The 16,418-nt window shown below is 38.2% G+C and overlaps 1 protein-coding gene across 1 annotated transcript in view; it reads right to left on the bottom strand.

Annotated features, from left to right (window-relative positions):
• The window catches only part of LOC138698980 (glutathione S-transferase-like), a 37,423-nt gene that overhangs the window by 20,353 nt on the left and 652 nt on the right, over positions 1-16,418 (bottom strand). The window contains exons 2-5 of the mRNA XM_069825167.1: positions 14,242-14,385; positions 10,343-10,510; positions 8,553-8,695; positions 2,324-2,491 (exon numbers count right to left, since the gene is read on the bottom strand). Coding sequence (XP_069681268.1) covers positions 2,324-2,491; positions 8,553-8,695; positions 10,343-10,510; positions 14,242-14,377 — 615 coding nt within the window. The 5' untranslated portion in view covers positions 14,378-14,385. The remainder of the gene's footprint in view (positions 1-2,323; positions 2,492-8,552; positions 8,696-10,342; positions 10,511-14,241; positions 14,386-16,418) is intronic.

Consider the following 16,418-nt stretch of genomic DNA (forward strand, 5'->3'; position numbering starts at 1 on the left):
GTGGGTTAGTTGAGGTGATATCTCAGTGACATGAGGTCGACGTTTGTGAGAAGATTAGTGGGTTAGTTGAGGTGATATCTTAGTGACATGAGGTCGACGTATGTGAGAAGATTAGTGGGTTAGTTGAGGTGATATCTCAGTGACATGACGTCGACATATGTGAGAAGGTTAGTGGATTAGTTGAAGTGATATCTCAGTGACACGAGGTCAACTTATGTGAGAAGGTTAGTGGGTTAGTTGAGGTGATATCTCAGTGACATGAGGTCGACATATGTGAGAAGGTTAGTGGGTTAGTTGAGGTGATATCTCAGTGACATGAGGTCAACTTATGTGAGAAGGTTAGTGGGTTAGTTGAGGTGATATCTCAGTGACATGAGGTCGACGTATGTGAGAAGGTTAGTGGGTTAGTTGCGGTGTTATCTCAGTGACATGAGAAGGTTAGTGGGTTAGTTGAGGTGATATCTCAGTGACATGAGGTCGACGTATGTGAGAAGGTTAGTGGGTTAGTTGAGGTGATATCTCAATGACATGAGGTCCACTTATGTGAGAAAGTTAGTGGGTTAGTTGAGGTGATATCTCAGTGACATGAGGTCAACTTATGTGAGAAGGTTAGTGGGTTAGTTGAGGTGATATCTCAGTGACATGAGGTCGACGTATGTGAGAAAGTTAGTGGGTTAGTTGAGGTGATATCTCAGTGACATGAGGTCTACGTATGTGAGAAGGCTAGTGGGTTAGTTGAGGTGATATCTCAGTGACATGAGGTCTACGTATGTGAGAAGGCTAGTGGGTTAGTTGAGGTGATATCTCAGTGACATGACGTCGACGTATGTGAGAAGGTTAGTGGGTTAGTTGAGGTGATATCTCAGTGAGTTTTATTTACTCGTCGTGTTGGGTTACGTCGGCCATGTTGTGACGTCAGAATCGTTTGTCAAACTTGACGAAAATTAAGAGATATCCTATAATAAAAGGATCCCAAATTGTCTAGTATCAGAAGTAAAATTAAATACATGATAACAGCGAAATATTTACTGAAAATAAGTGCATAAATTAATTTCTTTTTTGAGGAATCATCTTTAGTATAACTGTAGCCCACAACTGTTCATCCTCGTAATTTCCGGCCCTCCAAATGAAAATGTTTGAGCACCTCTGTTCTAGACGAACTCACAGAAGAAGCTGATTTGTCAGCTATATAGAGCTGGATACTGACCTGGCTGGGTCATATCTTGTGCATGGACAGTAGTAGGGCTCCCAGAATATCATATGATTGTAAACCTGAAGGCCGAAGGCTGAAAAGAAGATCAAGATAGAGGATAATCTAAGGGTTATGGGCATGAGGGATAGAGATGGTTAGCCCAGCGAATAGAGATTATAAAGAATGGACACTGAGCGAAATTTCCTGTGTTTTGTTTCTCTGTGCACCAGCGGTTAGTTCCACTTTCAAGCGCTAGAGGTAGTGTAATCGAGCATATGCTAAGATAATAATTGAGAATAGAGTTGAGACACAGGATCCAAACATCGCCTACTTTATTGCATAATCGAGAACGCTTTGCTTCAAATAAATTCAAGTTAACAGCTTTTCCTTATTTCTCAGTGACAAACTAGTTGTAATAATAACATTTTATATTTCAGATATAATGCATTATATTATAAAATAATATAATACATTATAAAATTAAGTATCGAATTCGTTTAATATTTGTATATAATATAATATAGGTAGCCTATATGGTTTTACTTCTCGTAAGAGTTTTTTTTTTTCAATTTCAGTGCTATGAAATCATTACATATTTTAATTGTTGTTGGGGTCAACATCTCAACTCTCATTATAAAGTTAATGACGGATTTATTATTTTATGGATCCAATTTATTTTATTTGAGTACATAATGTACCTAGATGTATTAATTATATGTGTTATATTTCCGCTGTGTCGACTGCTAGCTGGTGTGATGTCAGCGCCAACTCTAGGGAGAAAGCAGAATCTTACGCTTTAGCTGGCTTGAAGGTCATTGAAATCAGTCCGTCTACATCAAAGGCACCGACGCGGAGTGTCCACTCTTTATAATCTCTATTCGCTGGTTAGCCAGAGAGAGATCAGAGTGAAATAAAATTGTTGAAAAAGCCAGAACTCACCCTGGGTTGTGAAGCCAATAGAGGAAGGAAAAGAAAAAGAAAAATAATCATGTTGTATAAATTAAAACCCAAATGTACACACTGTACAATAGGTTTACTGTAATTTAGAGATTTAATAAAAATAACAACAGATCAAGTGATGCATAACGTGAATCATTTTTCTGTCGCAACTTGTGCTGTTCTTGTCCCTCAGTAGTCGGTGACTGGGCGTTTCTCCATCCAAGCTTTAATGGCTGGCAGCGATTCGACCTTCTGCCTCAGAGCTTTCAGGTGCTGGTATTTTGCTGAAATGTCCTTCTCCTTCATCATGTGGCTCAGATAGTCGAGTTGTGCAACGAAGAACAAATCTGCCCATGACAACTGCACAGAAAATACAGAATTATATTAAAATTCTCTTCCTTTAAATATATTTCCGAACATAGACCACTGACAATTTTAAAGTAAAAGCGATAACAAACAACAGCAAACTCTCAATTAAATCAAATCTGCTTTACAGGGAGCATTACCTGAAAGACTAGATTTGCATAATATATACGTTACTGTGTACGTTAACAGAAAACCACAATTCCAAGTCACACAGAGATTGTGTGCACTCGATGTGGGTCTCTGGCATTTCGTCAGCCCACGTGAGTTATGTGGATATAAAGGGAAAAGTTGAGACAGTGTCGGGTGGAGTTCGGGTAGCTCAGTTGGTAAGAGCGCTGGTATGTTCAACCAGAGGTCCCGGGATCGATACCCGGCCCCGGAACAATTTTTCCCTTGGAATTATTCAAATCTGCTTTACAGGGAGCATTACCTGAAAGACTAGATTTGCATTAGATTTGCTTCTCAATTATCCAGTTTGCAGGTTATCTGTAGACCACTTATTTTATTTTATTTTTGTCACGAAATTTTCAATACATGTGAACCAAGCTTGTAATTCGAGGCACAAGTCTCAAAGTAACCTTGGTATAAAAATAGTTTGTCTGTAAAAGCCACCTCTTCCCACTTTATTTCTTGACGTTTATAAGGTTTATATGTATTTCTCAACTCAAGACCAGACAAAACTGAAGAAACGATTATTGACAGCTAGTTTGAACACATGTTGTAAATCATGGATTGACATTTAGTGGTTCGCGAACCGAAATGCTTCGAAATTTCCCTCCAATGTCGAGAAATGGGGGCTGTGATTTACAGTGCTGGTCTTTTCGTATCAGTCATTCTGTACCGTACAAATCTAAACAATTGAAAGAGTTAGAAGCAAAGGGATATAAGAGCACTTTAGCTAGTTTTGAGAAAATATGATTGAAAATGTTTAAGCTTTCGTAAATTCCATCAAGTTTAAATTTTAATTTTAATGAATGATCTGATTAGAAGATATAACTCTCTGTCACTATGAAATGTGATCAGTGATTACTAAGGTTCGGATAAAGTAGCTGTATCAGGATAGCCATCCTTGGTATGTGCGTTTTATTTATAAACATTAATATATATTCAGTTCCTATCGGCTGTACTGCCCATTCACTGATTTTAAAGGCATTTTTTTTAAGGCATATTGGTTCCGTTAAGTACAATATTAATTGATAAAAGAGTTCTATTCAGTCAATACTTAACATATGTTAAGTATTGACTGGATAGAACTCTTTTATCAATACTTAACATATGAAGAGCACAGGAAAAGAACGTGCTTTGTCCACTTTATCAAATTTTTCAGGAGAGCTATTTCAAAGTTTGAAACCGAATTCCATGGATACTAACGGAGATATTAATGAACACTTAAGTCAGTATGAAAGAACAGGTTATCTGAATGAATTTGAATTTAAGTTTGCATCCTTATTTTTTAAAATTGTAGTTTTATTGACATTTACGTAAAGTAATGTCATAAGTTACAGGGAAAAAAAACGTGCTTCTTATGTACGGAAGAATTAATTTTAGATTAAATATTACAAGTAAAGCTGTTTTCTTCCGGAAACGTGTTTGTATGTCTGTTTGTGCGTATTGTGTGTATAGAAATTTTGAATTAACATTCAGAATTTCAAAATCACGGGATTGACAAACCTTTAAATGATAACATAATGTTAAACATTTTCTCTTTCCTTTTTTAACTTTTTCTGTAATGAAGTGGAGTGGGGCATAATAATAATAATAATAATAATAATAATAATAATAATAATAATAATAATAATAATAAAGATCACTTTTGTCACAAAATGCGCAGGGCCTCATAAGAATAAAATAAGATCAATTCTGTCCCAAAACACACAAGGTATAATAATAATAAAGATCACTTTTGGCTCAAAATACACATGAACTAATAATAATAAAAATCACTTTTGTCCCAAAATTCACAAAGCCTAATAATAATAATAATAATAATAATAATAATAATAATAATAATAATAATAATAATAAAGATCAGTTTTGTGCAATTTTGTCCCAAAATGCACAGGAAATAATAATAATAATAATAATAATAATAATAATAATAATAATAATGCTCACTTTTGACTCAAAATGCACAGAGCCTAATAATAATAATAATAATAATAATAATAATAATAATAATAATAATAATAATAATAACAATAATAACAATGATCACTTTTGTTCCAAACTGCACAGGACCTAATAAAAATAAAAATCACTTTTGACCCAAAATGCACAGCCCAGTCTAGTGTGGAAGGTTTGAGTAAAACACTCTATCTTCGTGTCCACGAAATTCCTTCAAAATCTAGAGGTCCTAATACTTTTCCTTCGATATTACCAGAGAAGTTTCTTTGTTAGAAATAATGTTACCGATATTTAAATTATTAGCGGATATAAAATAAGTTATTCAAAATAATTTGTGTTTTGCCTCTGTAAGCAGGACATGGGTATTCTTCAGATTGCTGCTCTCGAAATCGCAGTGAAGCTCTCACCACCGATGAAATCCTAGTTCCATTACACATATCACGATGTTGAATGAGGTGAGGGTGTTCTTTTGTGATGATTACCCCTCTGATGGGCCTTGTAAGAAATAAATATTTCCTCAAATATTTCTTCTGCAGAAATGACTCCCAACTTCCCATCATACCTCGATTGAACACCACAACATCAAAAGGCGTAGGCTTACTTCGAGCTTGTACCATGATCCGCACCCAACCCATTGGAAGTTCTGCTACTGCTTTTGTATTAGTTAGTCCTATATTTTATTACATTCCATAAACGAATGTTTCATTCTTTTCATAAGTTTCAAAATCTAAAATCTCTTGTAGCACTTCGACTATTCACATTATCACACTGGTCGATTAATAACTTTAAACTACATGGAATCCTGCATCTCATAGCATGCATAACTCATTTTTGAAAAAAAGTGGACAAAGCACGTTCTTTTCCTGTGCTCTTCATATGTTAAGTATTGACTGAATAGAACTCTTTTATCAATTAACATTCACTGATGTTTTAGCTAGGGAGTGGTGAGCACTCTTCCCAGCAGGTAGAGTTTTAGCTAGTGGAAGGGGGTAGCGTTTACTTGCCTTGATTTACTTCAGACTAAGTAAACACTACCCCCTTCCACTTGATAAAACTCTACCTGCTGATGCCTATCCTAATACAACTACTTTATCCGAATCTCAGTGATTACTATGATTTTATACAGCTGTTCAAACTTTAAATGTTCGCTCACAGAAACCGGCAAGAAACGATATATCATATTTTATTATAGATTTATTAATTTGTCATACAGAATAATATCTGTAATATTGATAATTAATATTTGAGGAGAAAAATTCGCTCCAGCGCCGGGGATCGAAACCAGCTCCTTGGTTCTATGTACCAAGTGCTCTGACCACTAAGCTACGCCGAATTCAATCCACAGCACCGGATCGAACCTTCCTCCTTCAATGTTTCCCTTTGTGGCCTGACTCCAAGTTAGGCATATATGTTGACGTATATGTCCAATGTCAACTGCCATTATACTAGGAGCGCACTCAGCTGAGTGACTTGTTTGGCCAGGATTCCGCAGTTAAGTGCACAGTAATCTGTACAGACATATGCACTGCAGCTATGAGAATATTATAGATTTATTAATTTGTCATACAGAATAATATCTGTAATATTGACAATTCATATTTGAGGAGAAAAATTCGCTTCGGCGCCGGGGATCGAACCCGGGTCCTTGGTTCTACGTACCAAGTGCTCTGACCACTAAGCTACGCCGAATTCAATCCACAGCACCGGATGGAACTCTTCTCCTTCAATGTTTCCCTTTGTGGCCTGACTCCAAGTTAGGCATATATATTGACGTATATGTCCAATGTCAACTGCCATTATACTAGGAGCGCACTCAGCTGAGTGACTTGTTTGGCCGGGATTCCGCAGTTAAGTGCACAGTAATCTGTACAGACATATGCACTGCAGCTATGAGAATATTATAGATTTATTAATTTGTCATACAGAATAATATCTGTAATATTGACAATTCATATTTGAGGAGAAAAATTCGCTCCGGCGCCGGGGATCGAACCCGGGTCCTTGGCTCTACGTACCAAGCGCTCTGACCACTAGCTACGCCGAATTCAATCCACAGCACCGGATGGAACTCTTCTCCTTCAATGTTTCCCTTTGTGGCCTGACTCCAAGTTAGGCATATATGTTGACGTATATGTCCAATATCAACTGCCATTATACTAGGAGCACACTCAGCTGAGTGACTTGTTTGGCCGGGATTCCGCAGTTAATGCACAGTAATCTGTACAGACATATGCACTGCAGCTATGAGAATATTTTAGATTTATTAATTTGTCATACAGAATAATATCTGTAATATTGACAATTCATATTTGAGGAGAAAAATTCGCTCCGGCACCGGGGATCGAACCCGGGTCCTTGGTTCTACGTACCAAGCGCTCTGACCACTAAGCTACGCCGAATTCAATCCACAGCACCGGATCGAACTCTCCTCCTTCAATGTTTCCCTTTGTGGCCTGACTCCAAGTTAGGCATATATGTTGACGTATATGTCCAATATCAACTGCCATTATACTAGGAGCACACTCAGCTGAGTGACTTGTTTGGCCGGGATTCCGCAGTTAATGCACAGTAATCTGTACAGACATATGCACTGCGGCTATGAGAATATTTTAGATTTATTAATTTGTCATACAGAATAATATCTGTAATATTGACAATTCATATTTGAGGAGAAAAATTCGCTCCGGCACCGGGGATCGAACCCGGGTCCTTGGTTCTACGTACCAAGCGCTCTGACCACTAAGCTACGCCGAATTCAATCCACAGCACCGGATGGAACTCTTCTCCTTCAATGTTTCCCTTTGTGGCCTGACTCCAAGTTAGGCATATATGTTGACGTATATGTCCAATATCAACTGCCATTATACTAGGAGCACACTCAGCTGAGTGACTTGTTTGGCCGGGATTCCGCAGTTAATGCACAGTAATCTGTACAGACATATGCACTGCGGCTATGAGAATATTTTAGATTTATTAATTTGTCAAACAGAATAATATCTGTAATATTGACAATTCATATTTGAGGAGAAAAATTCGCTCCGGCAACGGGGATCGAACCCGGGTCCTTGGTTCTACGTACCAAGCGCTCTGACCACTAAGCTACGCCGAATTCAATCCACAGCACCGGATGGAACTCTTCTCCTTCAATGTTTCCCTTTGTGGCCTGACTCCAAGTTAGGCATATATGTTGACGTATATGTCCAATATCAACTGCCATTATACTAGGAGCACACTCAGCTGAGTGACTTGTTTGGCCGGGATTCCGCAGTTAATGCACAGTAATCTGTACAGACATATGCACTGCAGCTCCGGCACCGGGGATCGAACCCGGGTCCTTGGTTCTACGTACCAAGCGCTCTGACCACTAAGCTACGCCGAATTCAATCCACAGCACCGGATCGAACCTTCCTCCTTCAATGTTTCCCTTTGTGGCCTGACTCCAAGTTAGGCATATATGTTGACGTATATGTCGAATTTCAACTGCCATTTTGCCTTAGAGAAGCAGAATTCTAAATTATTTTAGTGTTATTTGAAGTCTAATAAGAACAAAGTTGACTTCAAAATGACCTTGATAACCTACACTAAATAAAAACAACGAATGCTATTGTTTTTCATTTCAAATGAAGAAACGTTTATTCAAAATTGTATTTTTGTATATGTGTTGTTTTTAGATAAACATCTGGAAGTTAAAAAAAAGTCCTATTATGGTCCTATGGCGGTAAGTTGTAACCTCATTTCTGCTTCTGTATTTAGTCATTTCGTATTTTGTTCAGGTGGACACATACCGGTATGCACAAAATCCAATGATGAGACAGTGATAAATGATGTCTACATATTATTAATTAACAAAAGCCTTCAATCCAAGCCTAGTCCAAAAAGTAGTGAAGCTGAATGCAGCAATACGTCAAGAAAATAGTTATTTAATATTTACCTTCCCACCAACAAAATATCCTCCATTCTTCTTCACGACTTCATCGAACTTGCCCAGGTAATAAGGCACAGTTTCATCCTTCAGTGGTCCCCATTTCTTTTCTTTGGCTGCTTCATCCTTTTCATAATGATAACTGGCAATTTCTGAAACAAAATTTATGGTAACTGTAAGTGCATAAACAAGTGTATGAAAACAGATACTGATAGCACAGTTTTAACTCTCCTCCTCTGTATCATCAACGGCCTACTACCTGCATTTTAGACAGTGGCGGTTCCTCGGGGGAGGGAAAGGAGGAACGTCCTCCTCACATTTTCTTCTTTTGAAAGTAAATACCAAATAAAATATGTGCCTTGAAATTCGAGGAAGATTCGATAATTTTTAAGTTCACAGCTATAAGAAAAACTAGGTTGATCGAGTTTTAAACGTCGCGCGCTCATGTGCTGTAGAAAACTGTGAGAAAGATGCGAGATTGTCTGTGTAGAGGAAAGGCACTCCATTCCTCCTCTACTGCAGTTAACACACATAGACAACAGCGCACTAACGGCCAGAGAAAGAAGCAGAGTTTTAAAGCAAGTAAATGAACGGAGAGGGAGGAGATCCTCCTCTGAATCAGCCATGGGCGGGAAATAGAAACCGACTGGTCGTGCAGCAAGCTCGCTACCGCTGCCACCTAACGATGTTGCATTCAACCGGACTATAACACATCTAGGAGGAGACACAACAAAAGCAGTTTTAATGCAACGCTATGAAAGACACCATGTAAACTTTTTTTTTTTAATTATAAATCAAAAATATTATTCATTGCACTTTATATAGGCTACTATTCATGGTTTGAAACTTTCGTGGATATTTGAAAGTTAAAGTCGGGTTAATGTAAAACAAAGAGGAAGTAGTTTTACGTAGTTGGCCCCTGAAATTTACTTCTATTCATTGTTTACTAGACAGGGCAACAGCCAAGTTGTCAGTTTTGTACAAATATATTTGAAACTGAAGGTAGTACTCCAAACTACATCATTTTTAACATAAAAAATTAATCAGCCACCGGCAGCTTTGAACCGACATTCTTCAAAAGCATGTGATACTGAACTTGTAAAATGTACATGTGGCAACACAGACCACGTGGGTGGGTGCAGTGTTCTCGCTTTCCTCAGATTATTTCCCGTTCCCATTTCCATTTCCGTAAAACGGTTCTGGTTATGAGTTAGTAGCTAGTCTCTTCCAACACGTGTGATGCCGTAGTGTGCTCGAAAAATGCTACGAGGTTGTGAATTTCCTTGTAATTTTTAACTTGTGCAATTATTCAACAATGAATGGAAGTGAAAAAATAATATATTTTGGACAATTTAGGAAACTCAGTTTACAAGAACAGATTATTGCTATACAGAAGGGAAGGCCAACCCCAGCACTACCTGGTCTTACATGTATGCATGTAGGCTAATTTGTAGCATGTTTCATTCAAGAAGGTGTCATTTCGTGCTGTTAACTTATTTCCTCCTCTTAAGAAATATGCAGGAGCCGCCACTGATTTTAGACATACAAACCATGTATGCAGGAGAGCATATTTAAATGACTTTATGGCCATTTTCGACAACAGTTTTTGAATCACTGTTAATATTGATATATACATTCATTTTGTCCTTGTTTAAAGTGTTCAAAGATGGTTGTACCACCTTAAGAACACCACAAACCTGTCAATCTCATTTTTGGTGGGAGAGAAAGAGAAGAAAGAAAGAAAAAATTGACTTAAGAAACTTTAGCTCTCATGTACAGAACAACAAAAATATTCTTACGCTGTCTCATATCCGAGATGGTATCAACAATAGCGTCAACTTCCAGTGCCTCCCAGTCATTGCTGCCAGCCAGTCTAAATTGATTGGCGAGGTAGCGGCAAATAGCAACTGATTGGTGAGCCTGCTTGCCATCAACATCGAGTACAGGGGCCTTGCCAAAAGGAGTTGCTGCAACAAAATAATGTTCAATGAATGTCATTACTTCAGAATATTGGAAATATTTTCTGAGAATTTGATTTTAATTTTTATGAGAAAGATCAGAGACAAATAAAATCCCTAATTATGTGATATTGCAAGTGTATCTGCCTAATCTGAGTCAGTGGTCATTCTGGTACTGGGAAATGAAAGATCTGACTGGCCAGAACAGCTCCTCAGAATATGCTTATATTGGGTATCCTGCTGCTTATATTAGAAAAGTGCTGCTGAGGGAGATAAAAACGTTGGAATGAACAATGGTTCAGTAGTGAAAATGGACTCCTAACCAAGAAACTGGATTTTCCAACTGTATTTGACCAACTTGACAAGAATAAATTATCAAATTATTTTTTCTGGCAGAGTTAAGGCCGTGAGACTTTCTCTTCCACTCAGCCAGGGGATAAAAAGGAAATACATGATAATATACTGGGTGTTCAGTTCAAAGTGTGTCATGGCTCGCTGTATGCCGTCATGTGGCTAGCCGATGAGCCTAGAGAATTCAATCTTCCTACACTTCCGCAGAAGTGTATAACCTATGAGGCAGAGAAGTTGCCTAGCAAGTACGGCGTTCATTCTGAAGAGTACGTACCGATACGTATGGTAACGCCGGTAGTGGCAGGAATGTGAACTGTTTGGAAATACGTACTGTCGGGATATGGGGAGAGGGTTAAGACGATTACTCACGTATTTGTTGACATTAACTTCGGCGGTCAACATGGACACGGAGCATTTGATTTGTGTTGTGGAATGTTACCGTATGCAACCGATGATAACAAATACCCTGCGTACGACTTGCCGCCGCAAAACACAGTTCGAAAGAGGTTATGGTAGCACACAGACCGTACAGACCGCCATCTGTTGCTACGACGTTCAATTTATACCGTACACGTTCTCAAGTTCAGATTAAAGAACGCCTTAAATAATAGGCAACTTCTCTAACATATAAGCTGAAACTCGCTTCAAATCGGTGACCCAACAACAGTGACGTCATGACACACTTTGAAATGAACACCTAGTATTGTTAGTACAACAGGAAGTCAAGGGTATAACCACAGTCTAGTATATACAGTCACGAAGCTCTCAATTGGTAGCAAATATGCATCCATAGATAGTTGCTAACCAATAGGATCACTAATATCGCCTCATTACAGACAATGCGAAATAGTACCGGGACAGTCTATTGTTCCTAATACTCTCACAACTCAAACTTCGTGACTGTATATACTAGACTGTGGTATAACTACGAGTCCACACCTGTGGAGTAACGGTCAGCGCGTCTGGCCGCGAAACAAGGTGGCCCGGGTTTGAATCCCGGTTGGGGCAAGTTACCTGGTTGAGGTTTTTTCCGGGGTTTTCCCTCAACCCAATATGAGCAAATGCTGGGTAACTTTCGGTGCTGGACCCCGGACTCATTTCACCGGCATTATCACCTTCATTTCATTCAGACGCTAAATAACCTGAGATGTTGATACAGCGTCGTAAAAAACCCAATAAAATAAAAAAAGGTATAACTACGACAAAATCGAAACAGAAAAATATTTGCATAAGCCAGAGAATTATCGAACTTAAATACTTACTTAAACTAGATGACAAATTAAATTACATGATTACTTTATGAACTAGTTACAATTGTGAATTTCAATATATATCCTGGGACACTGTGCGTCCTAAAATAAGATGTTTCACTTTGGATTTGAAAGTGTAAGGTCGGGCAGCCCTTACAGGGTTCCAGTTTAATATTTCACGTCATAAGTGATCATAAAACATTATATTTTTTCGCGGCTTAACTTATGATTGTCATTAATGAAACACACATTAAAACATAATATATGTTAAACATTTATAAACATACTTAAACGTGCTCTCAAAATTATAGAACATACATAATACGAGGGCTATTCATAAAGTAACTTCCGTTTTCGTACAGCGTGCATAACAACAGAGACAGTGGCGCCACTCTTGCGGTGGAGTGTACCTTGAAGCAGTACGCGTCGAGCAGCTTCAGAGTCAAGGTCGTGTCTTTGTTCTTCTCTGAGCCACGTGCTGTCAAAATGTGTGCTGCAATCGCAAGTCCCGCCAGGTGTGAGGTATGTTCTGTAATAAGATTTCTTGTGGCCAAAAACTGTAAAGCTAGTGAAATCCATCGCCAACTTCGTGAAGTTTATGGGCCAGACGTAATGAGTGAAGGTGGTGTAAGACAATGGTGCCGTATGTTCAAAAATGGGCGAATCAATGTCCATGATGAAGAGAGAAGTGGTCGACTGAGTATCGTGAATGCAGATCTGATTCGTTTGGTTGACGAAAGGGTTAGACCAAACCGCAGGTTCACCATGTCGGAGCTTAGTGAGGATTTTCCACAGATTAGTCATACTCTTCGGTACAAAGTGATTACCGAAGATTTGGGCTACCGAAAATTTTTGCCAGATGGGTGCCTAAACTCCTTTCTGAGGAACAAAAGGCTCAGTGGATGGGAGCAGCACTGTCCTTTCTTGAGCATTATGAAAGAGAAGGTGATGCCTTTCTCGATCAGATTGTGACAGGAGATGAGACTTGGGTGCGGTATGTGAATGCAGAAACAAAGCTTCAATCAATGCAGTGAGGCCATACTCCCCGAAAAAACCCAGAAAGTGTCGTCAAACACTTTCCACGAGGAAACTTATGGCAACTGTCTTCTGGGATAGAAAAGGAATTTTGCTAGTGGAGTTCTTGGAGAGGAATGCCACAATTAACGCTGAGCGTTACTGTAACACACTAACAAACTTGAAAAGGGCCATTCAAAACAAACGTCGTGGCATGGTGAGCTCTGGGGTGATTTTCCTGCATGACAACGCCCAGCCGCATACTTTGCGTCATACTGTGACCAAACCTCAAGAGTCCAACTGGGAAGTATTGGATCATCCTCCCTATAGCCCAGATTTGGGGTGATTTTCCTGCATGACAACGCCCAGCCGCATACAGTGCGTCATACTGTGACCAAGCCTCAAGAGTCCAACTGGGAAGTATTGGATCATCCTCCCTATAGCCCAGATTTGGGGTGATTTTCCTGCATGACAACGCCCAGCCGCATACAGTGCGTCATACTGTGACCAAACCTCAAGAGTCCAACTGGGAAGTATTGGATCATCCTCCCTATAGCTCAGATTTGGGGTGATTTTCCTGCATGACAGCGCCCAGCCGCATACAGTGCGTCATACTGTGACCAAACCTCAAGAGTCCAACTGGGAAGTATTGGATCATCCTCCCTATAGCCCAGATTTGGCGCCTAGCAATTACCATCTCTTCATGCACATGAAGACGTGGCTTGGCTCGAAGTGCTTTGACGATGACGAAGAGTTGAAAACCAGCGTCGTAGGTTGGCTTCAGTTGCAGGTGGCCGAATTCTATGATTGCGGAATTTCAAAGCTCGTCAAACGCTACGACAAGTGTCTCAATGTGACTGGAAACTATGTGGAAAAATGAACTAGAGTGTATACTTTCAAACGTATTTTAACCCAATTCTGTAATGTCATTCACAGGTTTGTAAAAAATAAACGGAAGTTACTTTATGAATAGCCCTCGTACATATATTGAAACAATTGTAAGACCCATTTGTTAAATATTTTGTTACCTACTATATTATTCTACATTATTCTTAACATAAAATTATCCCTCAAATATTCATCATCACCATCATCACAAATGTCCAAAACTCTTTAAAAACTTACATGGCTTGACTTCTGGCCATTTCTCAAACTGTAAGCGGCAGTCTTCAAACTCTACCCCACCATAGGACAGAAGAAAGCGAATAGGTTCGCCCAAGGCCCTGGCATTGAAGTATGTCAACTTGTATTTTGGAGCCATCGTTTATTCTGCAAAAATGAAACCACTACACATATAAATATTACAATAAAATTAAACTCAAATTATTGAAAATTTTGTAAAGTCTGAGTAAAAACAAAAATTACTGACTTTGCTTCTAATCTAAAAAAAAATATTAAAAGACACTTCCACTACAATTTTTCAACAGTTGCTCCACATTAATGAAGATTCAGTACATGGATTCTCCACATTTTTACCACAGGTTTCAATTGACTGAAGTAGCTGCATTTCGAACACGCCATCTTGGACTAATTATGTTATGTTTGCCATTCATAACTGATATGTCTTAGACCAGAGGTCATCAGCTAGGCACTGCATGGTTTAGAGAAAAGAGAAGTGGTTTCAACAGTGCAGTGTCGTACGAGTAGTTTCCAGTGGTGTAGCATAAAATTTTGAGCAGAGAAAGCTACATCAAATTGTCTTCCATGTACATATGAGAAAACGTACTGCAAAAATATAGTCTTAAAATAAATAGTAATCAATGTCAAGTCAACAGTCGAAGATTGGTTGGAACCTCGTAAGTAATACCAATAAGGCATCACCTCAAATAGTACGTAGTAAATTATGATTTCATGGTTTACACATATCTCTAACAAATAGACAGGTATAGGTATAATTTAACACTAGCTCACTTTCTGTCATATTTAGAGAAATCACAATATTAACGGTCAATAAATACAGTATTAGTAATTACGTAAGTATGCGTCTGTTTTGGTTGTGTCCTTCATTGACAGCAAGGGAGTCGGTCGTTTCTTTTTAAATTACACTTTTGTTCATAAGTCAGTCTTGATAATGGAATTGTCCTAAAAATTCAAGTAAATTAGTGCCAGCAACTGTTATTTCACTCATTATTAATTATATCAGCCACAATGCACACTAACACTTCAACTAAACACAACTCACGAAAGGGATAACTCGGAAGCTAAATTCTTTTCAATGTTAAAGCTAGCTTCTTGCGAGCCTTGCGACCAGGGTAGTTTTGTTAGAAAGAGATGGAAAATCTGCGGGGTGGTTTACACAGAAGAATGAGAGGATTGGAAGCTGGTATGTGCAGGCTTTATGTTTACTGCTGCATCACAAATCATCCTTAGCTGCCGCATCACAATATTTAACACCTAACTTAAATATAAATTGTATTAAAATTAATAAATAATTTTGTTCATAAACTGCAGGTTTGTTATAAAAATTATTATAAACTGGGCAAGCTGAGCTTTTTAGCTTACATTAACGCTACGCCACTGGTAGTTTCACACGTATAAAATGACGCTGGCAATATAAGCTTATTTTTTGCATATGGTAATTCTACAGAAGAACTACACCTGTGGAAAATATTGTTATGTCACTAAAACCTGTCTCTGTTTCGATGTCATTTAGCTCCTAAACGAGGCATCAGAGAACCTGGATTGTTTTATGAAAAATGATCCTCATTGCGAAATCTATCGATCCCCAGACTTTGTTGCCGAGGCCCTGAATCACCCTGTATATAAAATTATGGCTACTGATACTTCATCTAATAAAATTTTGAGAGGTACATTGTGCGATTAAAAATGTTAAAAATGTGTTTCCTAGAAAAAAAAACTCGGGCCATTTTATATCTAAACTCTTCAAATCTATACTAATAACAAATCTGTAGCCGAAATTTTTCTGGTAATTTTCGATTTTCCAAAAATAATTGATCCTGACATATATAATTAACCATCCTGAAACCGAAAATCGCTTTTTTGAAATTTTTGTTTGTATGTCTGTCTGTCTGGATGTTTGTTAGCTTTTCACGCGATAATGGCTGAACCGATTTATATGAAAGGTGGAATATAAATTAAGTTCATTGTAACTTAGATTTTAGGCTATATGACATTCAAAATACGTTATTTAATAGGGGGGTTATAAGGGAGCCTGAATTAAATAAGTCGAAATATCTCGCTTATTATTGATTTTTGTGAAATATGTTACATAACAAAAGTTTCTTTAAAAATGATTTTCGATAAGTTTTACTCTTTGCAAAATTTTGATAGGACTGATATTT

This window comes from Periplaneta americana, chromosome 4 (assembly GCF_040183065.1).
Source record: "Periplaneta americana isolate PAMFEO1 chromosome 4, P.americana_PAMFEO1_priV1, whole genome shotgun sequence".
NCBI classification, from domain to species: Eukaryota; Metazoa; Arthropoda; class Insecta; order Blattodea; family Blattidae; genus Periplaneta; species Periplaneta americana.